Here is a 17612-nt window from a genome sequence, read left to right as displayed (position 1 = left end):
CTGAGAGAAGGGACTGCGCCTCGCGTGTCAGCAGAGTAGCAGCAAGCAGCAGCTACAAAGACGCTGTGGCTGTAGCACGTAACGCAGAGAGCACGGTTTGAAGAGATTGACTCCAGGAGTCAGCTGTAGCCCGAAGAAGTCTCCCTAAAGTTAAGGGTTTGCCGGGGATAGCTGGTGAGAACGGAGGACAGATCTGGGAACCCCTTATGAAGGGTAAAAATACCCGGGAGTACAAGGCTGGGAGGAAAGCCTGTGAGAGAGATTTTAAAGGAACAACTGCGTATGAAGTAGGGGTCTGGAACTTTAAGTACAAGAAAGAGTATGAAGGAATAATTACATATGGAACAAGGGTCTGGGAACCCCAAATACAGAGAACCTTTTACAACCACTATGTAAACAATAGCAGTGTCCTTGCAGGATATTGAACCGGGTCTGCTATATGAGCTAAAGAAGCCATAATATTTTATTTTTTTACCTTTTGTGTAGCGCACAAACTGCCCTTGGGCATTGTGGCGCTGTTACTTGAGGGGCACTTAGTAATAGGGAAGGTACAAGTGGGTTATGCATTTACATGTTGTACAATAATACATTTGAGAACAAGTTATAAGCACATTTTGCAGGTTAACAGGCGATGCAGAAAGCAGTCACATAGGTGAATGTGGTGTTCATCAAGCAAAGAGAGTGGTTTTCATGGCCTTGCGGAAGGCCATGAGTGATAACTCAGCTCGAAGAGTTGTATGTAGGGCATTCCATTGTAATGAAGCAAGGTAGGGCAAGCTAGCGCCTACTGCTGTAGCTCTTTTTACCATGGGCACGGTGAACATGTTTGCGTAAGGTGTTCTTGTTGGCCTTGTGGAGGTAGAGGGGTGGATTAATTGCGATAGGTAGGCAGGTACGGAGAGGTGGATGCATCTATGGGTAAGTGTCAATGCTTTGAATATAACCCTTTCTTTTATTGGGAGCCAGTGGGCTTATTTTTTGGCGGCCGTGATGTGTTCTCTATTGGAGATGCCTTGGGCTGCACGAAGCGCACTGTTCTGGATGACTTGCAGTTTTTCCAAGTTTTTAGTGGATGTCCCTAAGAAGAGTACAATGCAGTAATCCAGCCTTGAACCGGTGATGGCTCTGGCTATGTTGGTGCAGTTCTCCTTGGAGAGAAAATTCCTAGCCGCGTTAATGAGTTTGGCATGATACGCTGCTGAGGATGCGATTGCATTAACTTGTCTAGTCATGGATAGGTTGGAATCCAGATAGACTCTGAGAGTTTTCACTGTGTCAGATACTGGTATTTTGACGGAGTCAATGATGAAATGGCTAAACAGAGTATTTAGATTTTTTAGTGTCGGCGGATCCTACCAGAAGTTCGACCTTTTCACCTCTTCAGTGTCCACCATTAACACTGTTATTTGTTCACTACAAATATGTATCTTTGCTCACATGTTACTTGTTAAATTGAATTTCTGTCGATCAAAATGGAAAAACATTTTTGAAAAGGCATTTGACAGGGTAAACTGGAATTTTCTAGACTTTACTATGGAGAAAATGGGTTTTGGGATTAGATTCAGAGAGACGGTTCGTAATCTTCAGAATTCGGCTACAGCGCGAGTTTGGGTCAACAATGTTATGTCGGAAACTTTCACTCTTAGTAGAGGTACAAGACAAGGATGTCCTTTGTCGCCTTTTTTATTTAATATTGCTCTTGAGCCCTTGGTAGCACTATTAGGTAACGAGCAGAGAATATGTGGTTTGACATTCGGGACTAAGGAAATTAAAACGCTCTCTTATGCGGATGATATGGTGGTGGTGCTCTCAGACCCTGGGAAGGGGAGTATGGTTCTTAAGGAGATTCTTGAGAAAGTTGGTAACTTTTGGGGTTATAGAATTAATTGGGACAAAACTGAAGTCGTCCCGCTCTCGACTGCTGTCAGAAGGGAAGATTTTGCAGAATGGAAATGTACATGGTCTGAGAACAGTGTGAAATATTTGGGGGGTTTTCTGATGAAAGATGTGCGGAAGATGCTTCAATGTAATGTAGCTAAGATGTTGGATACACTTAGGAGAGATACTAGGAAGTGGTCCAGATTAGACTTGGGGATCTGTGCTAAGGTTAATACTATTAAAATGTCACTTCTGCCTAAAGTTTTATGTTTTGCAGTCAATCCCTCTGCGTTTTTCAAAGAAATTACTTAAGGACATTGATCGGGTATTCCAGGATTTTCTTTGGGGTGAAAAAAAGGCTCCTAGGATTCCAAAATATATTTTGCAGAGGGAAACTAAGGAAGGGGGTTTTGGATATCCAAATTTGGGGAAATATTATAGGGGTTTTGTTTTGAAGAAGGCGGCCCAATATGTGAAGTTAGACTGTTGAGGAGCCAATTTGGTTGACTATAGAGAGAAATGCTTTAAGGCTCTTCAAGTTGGTAAATATTTTCTCAATGGGCACTCTACCTAGAAGCTCTACTAAGTTGCCAACTATTAAAGTGTCTGAAGACTCAATAACATGGTGGGTACTTAACTTTAAGGGTAATGTATTTCTGAATCGGGTTTCTTCAATTTGGTATAACCCAGCATTGCAAGTAAGTAATAGAATATTGCGTTGGCGAAGTTGGATTTCAAAGGGATTGTTGACATTGGGAGATTTGTTGGGAGATTTGTTGCGAGATGGGGTCTTGAAGTCTTTTGAGGAACTTCAAAGTGAGTATCATTTGAGTGGTCAGGAAAAGAATAGATATAGGGATCTTGAACAGCTTCTGACCCAAGTATTTGGTATGATGAATTTACAACTGGAAAAAGAACCGGCAGGTTGGACTGTGTTACACTTATTGCCACATAACGTATCCACGTATGTGAAACTCATGAGTGTGGATGATTCAGTATTGCAGTCTTGGGACACATTGAAACAGAAGTGGGAGTTGGATTTAGGTTTTGCAATCAATTATGGAATCTGGAAGTATGTATGGCAGGTTGGTTATAGTAGTAAGATGGATCTCAAGCTGCGTCTTGTACATCAGAAAAGTTTGGGAAGGTTATACTGGACTCCAGTGCAGATGTATGGTTTGGGATTACTTGCTGAGGATATTTGTTGGGGATGTGGATGTGAGAGAGGGTAATTGATTCACATGTTGTGGAGTTGTTTGAGAGTGTCGACTTTTTGGACGAAAGTATTGGATAGGTTGGATACCACTTTGTCGATTTCCTTTCCAAGGGAACCTTTTCAGGTTCTGTTATTGGCAAAAAGAGGTTGTTGTTTGAAAGCTCAGCTGTATGGGTGTTGGATAGATAAGATATTGGTAGTAGCAGTGAAACAAATCATGAAAGTGTGGAAATCTAGGAAGAAACCAACTATTGAGGACTGGATTAATGATGTGATTGTATTATGGGAATATGTGTTAGTTCAATCCAAAAAGAAGGGTAAAGAAAATGAATATTGTTTTTTGTGGAAATATTTCACTGATTTGTATGGTAATGTAACACAGGATGGCGGAAGTGAGATATGAGGGTTTTTTTTTGTCCTTTTGTCTCTGTCATGGGGTTTGGTAAATTTTGCTGTGTAGATGTTTTTGTTTCATATTTTTATATATATTTTTTTCTGAAAACACTTGTTAGTTTTTACTATATATTTGAATCTCATTTGGTTCTTGTTTGTTACCCATTTCTATGTATCTCATTATGAGAAATATTTACTGATATGGGCTTATGGGAAGGTTTAAAGCTGGTATTGTTGTTCTTCTTATGTTATCTTTCCTTGTTTGAATTTGTTTGGAAATTATAAATAAAGTTGATTAAAAAAAATGAAAAACATGTTATGTTACACTATTTATCCAGTCAAAGTGACTGGATTGTATCGCTTCATAGGTTGTTCGAAATTGTGAATTGACAAGTGTCCATGGGGTTTGTTCTCCACTTTGATAAAACAATATTGAAAAAAATAATTGGTTTGAGACTGATTTCTCTTTTTTTCGACCCCCAAAAAATCTATGAATTTGTTTGCTTTTGTAGGTGTTTAAATATGAAAGTGTGCGCAATCTCTCACCCTGATTAATGTGTTAGTTTACAAGCATATACCCACCTGGGTAAATCAGGGCTTAGCCAGGTGCCCCTTTATTACCTGTATGGGGAGAGGAGACTGCACTGAGGATTATTTGTTTGGGGTAACATTTCAGGAAAGGAACAGAACGACCCTGCAACACATTTGGTCCATTAGGAAGTCCCAGAGGGAGATAAGGCCATGGTCTTTAGAGCCCCCCTCCCCCTTAGAGCAAGATATAGATCCAGACATTATGGGTCAGCTGACAATAGTTTACCTATATTGGAGGCTCGTTGTGGGGGATCGGAACGCCTGGGCTAAGGAGGTGGGAGACAGCTTGGAAGTCAAAGTACTCCCCTAATCTAAAAACCCCAATTGTTTTGAACATACATTATTTCTTTTTTTATTTTTAAAGTTACAAGTATTCATTGTTTTGAGACTCTTGAAGCAGGATGTCACAAAGGAAATCAGGGAGACACAGATGCAAGATAGTCACCCTACAGACTGTGAAGGACTTCTACACCACAGACTGGTAAGGACATTCAGAATTTACCTTTAAAGTATTTGCCTTGAAAGGGAACTGCACTGGGGTTTTGGAACCTTTATCCTTCCATTAAACGTTCTGCAAGATAAAGAACAATGGGTTACTAACTAGGTCTATCTAAACCAAACACAAGTCACTCATAATTATTAGAATACCTACAATGATTCTAAGAAGTTTACTTTCATCCATAATACTTGATGGGTGATAATATGATTGCCTGGGAGCTGTGATGAATCAGAAATGATTCCCCCAGTAAACCTGGCCTGGGACCCTTCTCATGTGGCCAGGGAAGGGCAGACACTTCCTGACCCTGCAGGCGGTGTTCTGCGGGAGGATCACATGAGGGAGAAATGGTTCATGAAGACTGGGACACCTCCTTGTTTAACTTTCCCCAAAATTCCATACTTTTAATGTCTTGTTGCCAAATAAAAGAAATGAGAAAACCTAATTTCATTGTTCAATACTTCAAGTTGCATAATTCTTTAAGTATTGAGACAAGGAACAGTGCTCCAGAGCAATACTGTAGAAGTGGTCAGCCTGTTAAGGCAAATGACCCACACCTGAGGGAAGCAGAGAGGCTTAAAAGGGCTGCACAGGTGCAGGCCGTTAGATGGAGGTGGAGCTGGAGTAGTGGCAATAGTAGCAGCAGCAGAGGTGCACGTTGTTGGAAGTCCAAACAGACGTTGGTGAAAGATAGGGCGCCGGAACCACTGTGAAGCAGATATTAACTACCGGTGCTCAGAGGGTCCTTTTCTCCCTGAATTTTAAGTTTTTCAGTTAAGAATTGATGTAGTAACAGTGCGTAGTAACAGTGCGTGAGACTACACACCACTTATCTGCTTGGTATTAGGTGACCTACCTTTTGGTATAGGTCTGTACTACACAAGTTGGTATTGTGACTGAGCAGTCAGGCCTATCTCAAGAGGGGTAAATGTGAGCTATAGAGCTGTAGCAATGAAATTCACAAATACATGTAGCCAAGTAACACTTGCACTCAAGGTTTCAGTTATAAATAGTTTTTATTTAACATACATTTTTAAATAAGCGTTCTTTAAAAAGGGCAATAAATGTAACAATCAAATGTGCTGATTCTGGGAAAGTATAAGTTTAGTGGATACTCTTTAGAGATGCTTATTACACACTTCCTACACCCGGATGTGACTTCATTCACAAGGACAGTAATGGCATTAATATACAAGTAGTTCTACTTTGCAGATAGAATCTGAGGTTGCTGAAAGGAAAAGTTAAAGGAAGGAACAATGTTAAATAGGTTCTCAGGGCATGTGAGCATACTTAAATCTTCCAATGAACTCTAGACAAGCCTTTCCCAGCAATAATAGTTTAAAAACAAGTTACCACCTCTGAGGGACAGAAATATCAAAGTCAATGGACTAGAAGAGTCTGCGGGGAGCCAGGACAGCCAAAGTCAATTGGAGCACAGTCTATGGAGTTGAGGCACTTCTCAGTTAACACAATTCTTGCACAAAGTTAGAGAGTTTTGTAGAAATCACTTGTGGGGTCACAAGCTGTTAGACTTGTTAAAGGCGGAGTTGGAATCAACTGCAACAAAAGTAGCCAATTCAAGTCTCAACTGAGAAGAGCACAGCTAAAGACACTGAGTTAGTCTAAACAGTACTTCTGGTTTAAAGAAGAATGGACCAGCTGGATTCTGTCCTGTTGCAGCGATGCAGATCCTGGGTTCCTGAGCCTCAGTTGTGGGGACAAGAGGGAGGACGTCTGGAGGACTCCTGCAGCAGCAATTTACATTCTCGGCGCATGGTAAACAGCACCACCGCGGATCTCGGATACCGTTTGGGTTTCCTTCACTCCTTGAGTCCTGCACTCTGGTGAGGGGACTCAAGCTCTGGTTGTCCTGCTTCTGGAGGGTCCTTAGGAGACTCCTGGCACTTTGTTCCTGCAGCAGTGAAGAAGTACAGCCAGTCATGGAAGGTTGTCCAGTAGAGTTAGTCTTGGGGTGAATTGGTCCCCCTAACCTAAAGGAAGAGGTCGTCCCTTCCGGAGCTTCTCTTGTCGATCAGAAAAAGGATGCAGCAAGCTCCGTTCATGGTTTCTTCGTCTGGTGTTTCTCTTAGTGGTCGACTCCCACTCTAGTCCCAAAACCTTTGCCTTTTAAGCAGGTTTCTCCCATTCAGGCACTGCCTAAGCTGTCAATCACACAGCTGGGTGGCTGTCCTAAAAGGACAGCCAGCCAATCATAACTGGTTGCTTTCATGAACTCCTAGAGACAAAGGAGAGGGGAGTTTCTCGCACCTCCATCAATTGCCTTTTCAGAGGCACTGCAGCCAGAGGAGGGTTTGAGGACTGAAGCCTGCCAAAGGCAAAACAAACAAAGAGTTCAAACGTGGCTCAGCACGCTGAGTAAAACCCAAGAAAGACCTCACAAACAGAAAATGGCAAAAAAAGAAGACTGGGGCTATTTTGACAAAATGGTCACCCATGGGTGCTATGCTGCAGCTGAGGATTCAGCCTGCGGTAGGAAAGCACAATGGTAGGAGAATTAAGCCACTGCCACCAGCCATTTAATGTAGTGTGGGTAACATACGAAATGTTACATGAGAGTGTAGGATAAGAGGATACTAGTTGTAACCCCAACACTCCACATACATTGGTGTGTGCTGGACCTACAGAGCTAAAAGGTAAGTAAAGTCAATTTCACTTTACTATTCTTGGGAACAGTAGTTCATGCAAGAAAAGGTATTTAAACCTTATGAGAAAATCAAAGGATGTATCTGGCCCACTGCTCTAAAGGTGCTGTGTGTCACCGTACAAAAAGAATAGCCGTATGGAGTTTGCCAGACTACAAAAAGCAGAGGAAACCTATAATCCAAATCAGGTCAAAAACACATGAGAGAATGAGAAAAAGGTCTCACTCACTCCAGGGCTAAAATTAAAAAAAGTCCCTAAGTCCACCAAAAGAGCTGGGGGTCTCCAAGTTTGAAGGGAATTAGCAAAGAAATGAGAATTCTCCCTAACAAGGTTGCGCAGTGGAAAGCAAGAATGACTGCTTTTCCCCATCTGAACCTGATTGCAGAGACTGCACAGCAAGAAGCTTGCCGTAGACCATGGCTGGAAGTTGTACAGCTGAGGGTCTCGGGAGCAAGATGAGCTCTGTTACTAGGTGGCGGGAATGAAGACAACATCACAGAGGAAGCGTGTTTGTTCAAATTAAGCCAGAAGCAGGTAAAGTCTGAGACACGCAGAGGGAGTGAAGACAGAAGTCGGTGAGTTTTAACAAGCGTTCTGATTCTTGTGCGAATAAAAGAAAAGCATTCAATCTAGGAGTCCTCCCGTCCCTGCACACTTTTGTGTTTGGATCAAGTCCAATACTGTTATTTTTATATCAACAGAATGTTTAAGGAGTAATACTTCATAAAAAGAAATGTCAATAGACAAAATTATACAAAAAACTTTTTTATATATCACAAATAATGTGATTCAATTCTTTCAACATGAAATTTACAACATAAAGAAGCACAAATGGTATCAAAAGATCACATCAAGTTTGGAGAGAAAAAAAATGAAAAGCAAAAAAGGATTTTTTCTGAAGAAAGAGATGTATACATATGGAGTCCAATTCACTTGGTGACGCGTTTCGAGGATACTTTCCTCTTCATATGGCCCAAATTGGATTTTTTGTGCTTAGATCATATTTCACTACATTGAAGAGCATGTAGATTTCTTAGCTGTTCGATTTCGCTAGATGAGCTGTAAGCGTTACTTTTGGCCCAATTAGGGGGTGTACCTCAACCTTCTTTCTCTGAATTTTGTGTGTTCCAGAATCGCGATTCTCTTTCTTCAGAAAAAATCCTTTTTTGCTTTTCATTTTTTTTCTCTCTCTCTAGCTACCTCCATGGCCCCGCCATGTCCAACCAGCAATAAAGAGAATCACAAAGGATAAAGTGATCCCTGGTATCCTACCCACTCTTAACCAATTAGCGGATCACTTAGACCCCAAAACGCTTGTTGACGAGTATAACAAAATTATGTTAAATACACTCGACAACATTGCCCCTCTAAAACTCAGACCGAGTAAACCCAAATCCCATCTAAATAAATGGTTCACTCCCCGAACTAAAGGATTTACAACAATTTAAGTTGTGAAATCTCATGGAGGCTAATCCCCTCAGAAGATCACAAAAATAAACTAATGGAAATATCTTCACACTACAAAAAGGAAGTCCACCTAGCCAAGCGAAACTCATATAAAAAACGCTAATTCGAGTATGAGGGAGCTGTTCACAATACTCGAGGAATTAGTCACCTATCCCCATTCCGGATACGTGTTCCAAAGATAAAACATGGTGCTCAGACATACAACAAGCACTATCAAATAAAGTAACTATGCTCCAAAAGAAAATGGCTAAGAAAAAAGCCTCACTCAATCAACCATCCCAGACTAACAATCTGAATACTGACCATACTTCAAAGGAACAGGACTCAGCTGTTTGATTCATGTTCTCAAAAACCTCTATTCTTGAGGTAGAAAAGGTTATCTTTTCTCTCAAGCCATCCAATTTCCAAGGCGACCTCTGCCCTGCCCAGCTTATAAAAGACGCTGCCAGAGATCTCTCCCCATTTATATCTAAACTTATCAACGCTTCATTTACATCGGGCACTGTGCCTACCAACTTGAAGCAATCTTGGGTACTGCCTTTGCTCAAAAAGCAAACCCTAAACCCACGTATACCTACAAACTACTGTCCCATCACGACAGTCCCATTTCTACTAAAAATCCTGGACAAGATTGCATATAACCAAATTCAAAAATTCCTGGAACAACATAAGCTCTTAGGAGCACGGCAATCAGGATTCCGACCCCAACATGGCACTGAGACTGCACTCATTGATTTGAAGGCACAAATAGATGAACTACGAGACAAAGGTAAAACAGCCCTTCTCCTGTTGCTTGATCTCTCGGCTGCATTTGACCTTGTCGACCACAAGCTCCTTTGCAGCCACCTAGACTCAGCTACAGATTTTTCCAAAGAGGCTATAACCTGGATTGAGTCTTTGTTTAGCGACAGTACCATGAGGGTGTTCTCCCCTTCGGCAGCGGCAGACCCAGTCCCCATTCTGTGCGGAGTTCTTCAGGGCTCTTGCGTCTCCCCAACCCTATACAACATATTTACTAAGCCCCTTTTTTATGATCTAGACCTTCTTGATATCACCTACACTAATTAAGCAGATGATGCCCAGATTCTCCTTCCACTTTCCGGGGATTACAACAGGGATTTGGCCTTGGTAAATAGGGTCCATCTCATCATCCAGGCATGGATAGCAACCCACGGTCTATGCCTGAATGATGATAAAACAGAGCTAATCATCCCGGATATTCACTCTAATCTTACAAAAATTAGGCCAAGACTACACCTCTTTTGAGATTGATGGCAATATCATCAAGGTGTCCAAGGAGGTGAAGACACTTGGCTTTTATCTGGACTCCACCCTCTCCTTCGATAACAGGTGAAATCCATGGCATCAGCCACAGCTTCTAAATCAGGGCTCCTGGTGAGGAACCTATTCTGCCCAGGAAGGCTACTTGTCGGAACAAACTACAATTGAATAGGTCGAGGAAAATCACTCTTTGCACTCTCCTTCAGTCCTCTCCCCCTTATAAATATACACAACACTTCATTCGTGGTACCCAGTGTGGCTAACTTTTTGATTTTTCAAGTCCGATCCGAGTCGCTGCAGCACCGTGCATACTACCCGCAGCTCTGCAGCTTCGTGCAAACTACTCGCAGCATGCAAGCAATGCCAACAATGGAATCCTAGAGGTATGCAGCACACTGACAGTTACACGCAGTGTATTTATTAAAACAGTATAATGACACAATGTCCTTTTCTAGGACAGACTCTCCGCCGCGAACCCAAGCCTGTGATTACAGCCTCCACTCTGAGGTAAGCGAGTTCTAGCATGGAGCGCTTTGCACATAATGTCGTGCCTCACCTGTAAGGGCAGTACACTCAACCACCCCTTTTTTCCATATTAGGAGCTATACTGGACCACCAACACTGATGATGGTCGTCCTTTTTGATGCCAGGGGGTTAAATTATCCCTTAAGTAAGATGCTTTTTCCTATACATTGCACAGTAAATATATTCAGTTATTCTTAAATTAAAAATTATATCTTTTGAACACTCCCCTGATCGGTTCTCCCTCTCCCCATCTACAGCATTCCACGCTGCTTTCATCTCGTACAGCCCCCATCCTGATGAAGGCCGTGTCAGATACGAGGCTCGTTTAGCCCGCTCAGATGGCTGAAACACCCCAGTGTCGACGCATCTTTTAAAAACTGCAGTGTACTGTCACTGTTCTCCAATAAAACAATTTATTTGTTTTGTTACCTATGTAAGAAATGTTTTCACTTTAGTACACTGTCCATCTAGTTCGGGCAGTGACTGATGTATTTTCATCTCTTGATACACAATAAATTAGACCAATCAATGTTTATGTTTTATCTCTCTGTATGATGATTATGAGAAACATTTGACTATATGCAACCTGATAAATTATAAAAATCAAAAAGTTACCCACACTGGCTACCACGCATGAAGTGTTGTGTATATTTATAAGGGGGAGAGGACTGAAGGAGAGTGCAAAGACTGATTTTCCTCGACCTATTCAATTGTAGTTTGTTCATTCAGCCACAGCTTACACATGTAAGCTCATTAGAGCAGGTAAATGCTTTCTCTCAGATGACAACTGCATTAGCCAGAGCCCTGATTCTGTCTAGGCTCGACTATTGCTATGCCCTATACATCGGTGCTAACAAATCTATCATCCACAGAATTCAAATCCTACAAAATAATGCCTTGAGAGCAGTCTTTGCCGTGTCCAAAGATCGCACACATCTAAGATAAGGCGCCATAACAACTGGCTGTCTACCCAAAACAATCTATTTAAAAGTTGCATCCCTCACTCACAAAGCATTGAATAATGCAGCACCTAGCTATTTTACGGATAGATTCCTAAAGAGAGGCTCCACACGACCGGCAAGAACCATTAATGTCAATAGCCTTATCGTACCGAGATTCAGGCTGGCCAAGGCTGGCGGTGGCAGCTTCCCAGTCCAAGCGGCCCAATTATGAAACTCACTGCCATATCCTTTACGTGATGAGCAGTCCTATCTCAAATTCAGATCCAACTAGATCAATCTGCTGAAGTCTGCCGACAACTAGCTGCTCACTAGTTCATATAAGACTCCTGATACCTTCTTGATTGTATATACTCCCCATCCTGCTGCCTAAATGTACGTTTTCCCTTTTGTCCAGTTTTGTGACCTTGTATTGACTGTATATATTCTGTTTTGCTTATAATCTGTAACCATGTAACTTCAAGCCTTCCATATTCTGTACTGCTGCACCCGCTTACCTTCGGGTCTGGTGTGCATTATAAGTGAATAAAACAAACAAACCTATGTACATTTGGCGGTTTGTGTCTTTGCTAGCTTGATTTTTACATGACGATCCATATGCTGCAATTGCATTTCTATTATTTTACCGGAATCATACCTGATTCTATTCAATTTTCTTTTAATTTTAGTGTGAAAAATATAAAAAAGGAATCATTGATGGTTCGGTATGCGAAAGTCTTTGCGTTAAGGAAACACTTTACTTTGGAAAATGTTTGTCAACGAAACCCAGCAACCAGGTAAACAAAAGAATATGTAGGTAAAAGTTGCCATAAGTTTCTTTTCTTCTTAAATGAACCTTGATATTCTTGCATTTACATTTTTTTCTGCATTCATCAAGAGCCCCAGAAAATGTGAACAGCACCCACATTGTCTGTGAGTTCCTTTTGTGCTCTATTGTCACTGGTGCTTTCTTTATTTGACTGCTTGCTCAGCATGAACACATCATTTGCTTATTCCAGAGTTTTACATTGCACACACAAGGCCTGGGGTGTGGGGGGAGCGAAGTGCTTTACCCTCCATTGAGGCTATATGGCGCAGAGACAGATAGGAGGTGGAAGTGCACATCTATGCGCAGGTGGAGGAAACAATACGAAAGGATACATCCACTAATTTGTTATGCACTCATTCAGGGTAAGTTTGAAGATGGTAGATCACCAAACAGTACGATGTATGGTAACACAAAGTAAATATGGTGTACTGGTAGAGGGCGGTAGGAATGACATAAAGAGAGTTGTGGACCCTGCAGTATGATGGACTGTGTGTTGAGTGAGTGGGCTGTGTACACCAATACACTGGATGGGAGTGTTTTGTGAGGTGCATTGTTTGAGGTAATATTGCATGGGCAAACTGAAAGGGAGAACTATTACAAATTAAATGTTAGCTGCTCGGCCAAGTACATGTATTTATTGAAGGACTAGAAGTGGGGTTGAACTTGGTTTTATGGGGGCATAATGTACCCATGGTCCAAAGCTTTAACTGGAGTGACTAGTATGCTTCCACAAGACCAAAAGTGAATAAACATGTGGATGAATCAAATGGAATTGGGCATGTACAAACTGAGATTACTGATATTCCTGTAATTTGCTTCTCAAAGGGCAAAGCTTTTTTTAATGTCTTTATAAACCACAACGTAGCCACAAAGTTAACGGTGCCCTTTTGTCACAGATAGCCCAAATTCTATGAGTCTCAAGGTTGTGGCTCTCTCTCGCTCTTGCTCTCTCTCTCTCTTGCTCTCTCGTTCTCGTGCTCTCTTGCTCTCTTTCGCGCTCTCCCCCCCCCCTCCTTTGGGATTACCACCCTAACCCGTGCGTCTATAATGAGGGGTTAGTACTATTATAATGTAAACGCTACTGTCTAAGTTATTGAACTAACATTGCTATCCCTAAATGCAGGCTCACTAACTCCTTGTGGAACTTTCTATCTTTCCCCACTCCCACTACAGGTTAGTTCTCTAGCGGAATTGGGAATAGTGCCCTTGGCCGCCTTGTATGATTAGACTATTTCCACTTATACTCTCACCTTTCCTTCTATTCTTCCTGTTCCTTCTCTCCTCCCCAGTGCCTTCTTTCCCCTCAGATATTTCATTACGTCTCCTGCTTCCACCATCTGAGGTCATCTCTCTCTCTCTCTCTCTTTCTCCTCTTTTACTTGCACAACCATTCCCTTCCCCACTACTACCACTGCCTGTTACTCCTACTCCTCTCACTACTTCTACTCTCCTTCGACAACCACCACTACTCCGCTGCAGCTGCTACTACTCTTTTCCAGCTGCTATTGTAGCCTGAAGCTATTTCTACTCCCCTCCAATCGCTACACCTTTCCCACCAATACTACTCGAGCACCCTTCTTTCACCCAATAAATTGTTACTCCTTACTCTATCCTCACTGCACATTTATATTACATTCTCACACACATATTCACACTGCAGAACCACTGATACTCCAGAACCAATACCTCACAGTTTCCATCAATCTCTTCCATGATCCGTCACTCCCTCCTTATGGTCTCTTAGCCATTCTCCAACTTCACTACTGACCTCACACAGTATATCCCCCAACTTCCCGTTTCCTTTCACCCCTTAAGTAGCCCTCCCCTTTCAGGTAGTGTGTGTGTGTGTGTGTTCTCTCTGGGGGTTTAGCAGAGTTACGCAGGGCCCCTTGCTGCCTCGTCCAACAGGGAATGTGTTGCCTCTGTGATTACTGCGCACATTAGCAGCTTCTCTCAGTGACTCATGTGTTTTCACTCTGTCTGGCTCCCCTGCGACTCTGCGTTGTTTCGGGTTGGCTTGCAAGTCACTCAGTAGTATTTCAGCTTCTCCCAGTATGCGGGTGCTGATGCTGCTGCTTGGTCAGCCTGTTCTTCTGGAGGTTTATCTTTAACAAGAAGAAAAAGTCTGAAGAGCCAACTGGTTTACGAGCTATGATTGGAGACATGGTTCTGCACACAATCATTTGGAAAAATCGGGAACGTGGCCCCTCCCTGCAGTTATCACAGGCAGAGCTGGGTCTTGGTCCACCTCCTTCCTTTCTGACCAGGTTAAATCCATGGCCTCGTCACAATATGCACAAAAAAAATCTGAATGACATAACAATGAATACGAAAAGATGAGAAGACGACAAAGGGGAGCATTCTAGGCACGAAGTGTTGCCGAAAACACTTGAGCACAATGCCCAACATGTTTAGAAAGGGAAGTACATAATCTCAAAATACCCACACTATGGGTGGATTTTAACCCTCTAGAGCTTAACACCACTGCCTTGTGAGTAATGCAGTAGCTTTTAAAAAGTATACAAATGTGTATGGGTAACAAATGAAGAGAAATTAAAATAAGAGTCATGTGCTCAACATTTTGAGTGCCGGAGACTGAACATATCACAGCATGGAGGCCAGTTTTTAGGGAAGTCAATGAAGGGGGCAAACCCAGAAAAATATGATCTCCAAACAAGCGGGTTAAAGCAGGGCCTGGACACTTGTTACGGAAATCTGAGGGATTGTAAAAACGCATGCATCTTCCTACGAAGATTCATCTGAAAAAAAATATTGTGATATTGGAGGGAAGTAGGCCAATTAAAATTCAAATGAGAGTCCAAAACAAAACCAAGAGATTCCGTAACGGGCACCAATGAAGGAATGATTTTGAAATCCGAAAGGGGAGTGAGCCACACTTGAATATGTGATATATACTGAGGGGAGGAAGAGATCACTACACATTTGCGATCTGATTCTCAAATATGTTTTGATGCATCTCATCAAGTGTGCCAATAATAGAGAGCAGCCCAATCCACAAAGGGCATTTGAATAGGTGTATATTCAGATGCCCTTTTTCACTCTTGTGCGCATTTGTGCAAATCGTGGGGCATTTCTATGCATTTAAAAGAGCCTCTCGAGTTCACAAACGGGATGCACTTTAAATGCACAGAAATGGTGCACATTCCCTTGCTCCTACTGAGAACAGGCGCATGGAGATGCCCAAACCTTGACGTGATAATTTGTGGCCCCGTTGTGCAATCAGGGATCGAAACGCAATATTTGTCTCTTGTTTCAGAGAGACGGGTTCTTTTAAAGGAATGTTTCTGTGAAATGCGCTCACAGCAACCATGTTGTTGCTGGGATCCATTCATGCATTAGTGTCTGGTGCCTACTGTATGCAAGGGGGCTGGCCACGTCATCTTTGTACTACCGTCCACCTCCCTCTGAAATGTTAAGGTCACCTTTGAGAATAAGGTGAGCTGCGCATTTCTACAGTCAGCGCAAGTAAAAAAAGCGACTCCTCTGCGCTTTTTAAATTTGCGCTAATATTTGGGACTCTGGCACCCTCAGTCTTTTGTGGATTGTGAATCGGAGAGAAGTACTGCAATCCCCCCCTGGATAGCAACAAGGCAGTCTTGCAAGCAGTCCTGAAGAATACATACTAAGCTATAACTCTCACAGCTTGCAAAATCTACTAGCCCACTCGCATTGGAGAGGAGATTTTACGAAGGGCGAGTACCCTTTTCATTGCACTCGCCCTTGCTGGCGAGTATGTGGATGTTTGAAAACATTTATTTGACATGTACTGCAAACAGAATTTGTTTGCAGTGCATGTCAAATAAATGTTTCACTGTGCATGACTGGCATTCGGGTGGCAGCCTTGCACCAAATTTGAAGTGTTTATGGTGACCTGCACCATTTTACAGAAAGCACTGGTAAATATTTTGTCACCCGTCACTATGAGGCAAGTTTCATTTCTTTAAAGTTGAGTTTGTAAATTAAGGAACTCGCCCGGCTCTTCTAGAGGATTTTTTAAGAATTTGCAAGGCCTGACATCTGTATTTTGGTGCGCCTCCAGCCCAAACCCTGTTAATCAGATATCTTAGGTCTTCCACATATATGATAATCTGCATGACAGGATAGACTCCTGAGGTACTTAACAGTGCATGGGCATGCTGCCCAACTTGACCGAGTCCATCTGCACATGATCACGCAGGAAAGAGGCAAACCATGCCAGGACAAGTCCAGCCAAACCCAGACAAAGGAATAAGATGTTCCCCAAAATCTCATGATCAACCATGTCAATTACCACTGAGAGAGTCAAATAAATGGACAAGCCAATTTCTCCAGTGTCTAGTTTTCGAAGGGCATTGCCAACTACCTACAGGGTAACAGTCACTGTGCTACACTACAGGAGTGAAAAAGTAGAGTGATGGTCCCAAAGACAACTATGATTTAAGAATGGCTAGTTGAACTGCGGTATACATTTCCAGGATCCTCCCACTGTAAGGTAAGGGGGTGATGGGTCAATAGTTGACCTTCTCAAGCATGTAGAGACTCACATTTTTTAACGAACGAGGCATTTGACAACATTCTGTTTTGGACATGGAATTTGGGGTAAATGAAGAACTAGCCCAATGGAGTCACAAACAGGAATTGGCTTCTGAAATCCGTTTCATAAGTTAAATCATCTGAATATGACATAGTCCTCATAGAAGAAAGAAAAAAATAATTCAGATTAGGAAATTGGAGAAAGGGTCACAAACAGAACCAAGTGTGCACCAACACCTTGGGAAAAGAGGAAAGATGAGATTTATTTGATAGTGTCTGAACAGAAGAGAAAGAATGAATCAAGGAAGGTGAAAGTTCAATGGAAGGAAAAGAAATTGGATTAGGGCATTTTCTTTAGTGCTCCTCACAGCTGACTGGGATGATTGGAAGCTGCAGAATTAAGATAAATCAAATAGTTGGATTTTTCTGCATGAACATTGACCTGGTAAGATTTACAGAGGTTAGCAATGTGAGAGTAAGTAAGGGAATTTTTTCTGTTTAAGCCAATTAGCTAAGGCTGAGAACTATGTGGCAGATGAATGAGGGCATATACATTTTGATGAGGGGAAAGTTGCTAAGCAACAGAGCAAGCGGCTGCCAAAAGAATTGATGTTTGAATATTCACATCAATAGAGCGTGAAAAAGATTAATCTATGAAACAAGAATATAAAGTTATCACCAAGCATATTTGGTGTAATACTCTTGAAAGCTCTGTCAAGATATATTGTTTTTAAAAGATCTGGAATCGGCTTCAGTTGCAGAAAACTGGCAAAGGATTGAGTTAACACATAATGGAGAAGA

The 17612-nt window shown here is 42.1% G+C and overlaps 1 protein-coding gene across 7 annotated transcripts in view; it reads left to right on the top strand.

The window, feature by feature from the left end:
• Positions 1-17612, top strand: part of DIPK1A (divergent protein kinase domain 1A) — an 844817-nt gene that overhangs the window by 498104 nt on the left and 329101 nt on the right. For 5 of the 7 annotated variants that reach the window (XM_069641811.1, XM_069641810.1, XM_069641808.1 and 2 more), the window contains one exon: positions 12139-12246. The exons of 1 other annotated variant lie outside the window; for it this stretch is intronic. In XM_069641811.1, coding sequence (XP_069497912.1) covers positions 12139-12246 — 108 coding nt within the window. Of the gene's footprint in view, positions 1-12138; positions 12263-17612 lie in introns of all 7 variants that reach the window. One more of the 7 variants, XM_069641813.1, reaches the window with a different exon arrangement.

The sequence above is a fragment of the Ambystoma mexicanum genome, chromosome 1q (genome assembly GCF_040938575.1).
Source record: "Ambystoma mexicanum isolate Mex_15411 chromosome 1q, UKY_AmexF1_1, whole genome shotgun sequence".
NCBI classification, from domain to species: domain Eukaryota; kingdom Metazoa; phylum Chordata; class Amphibia; order Caudata; family Ambystomatidae; genus Ambystoma; species Ambystoma mexicanum.
Note: the sequence above shows the minus strand (reverse complement) of the source record. Positions and strands in the feature narration are given on the sequence as shown.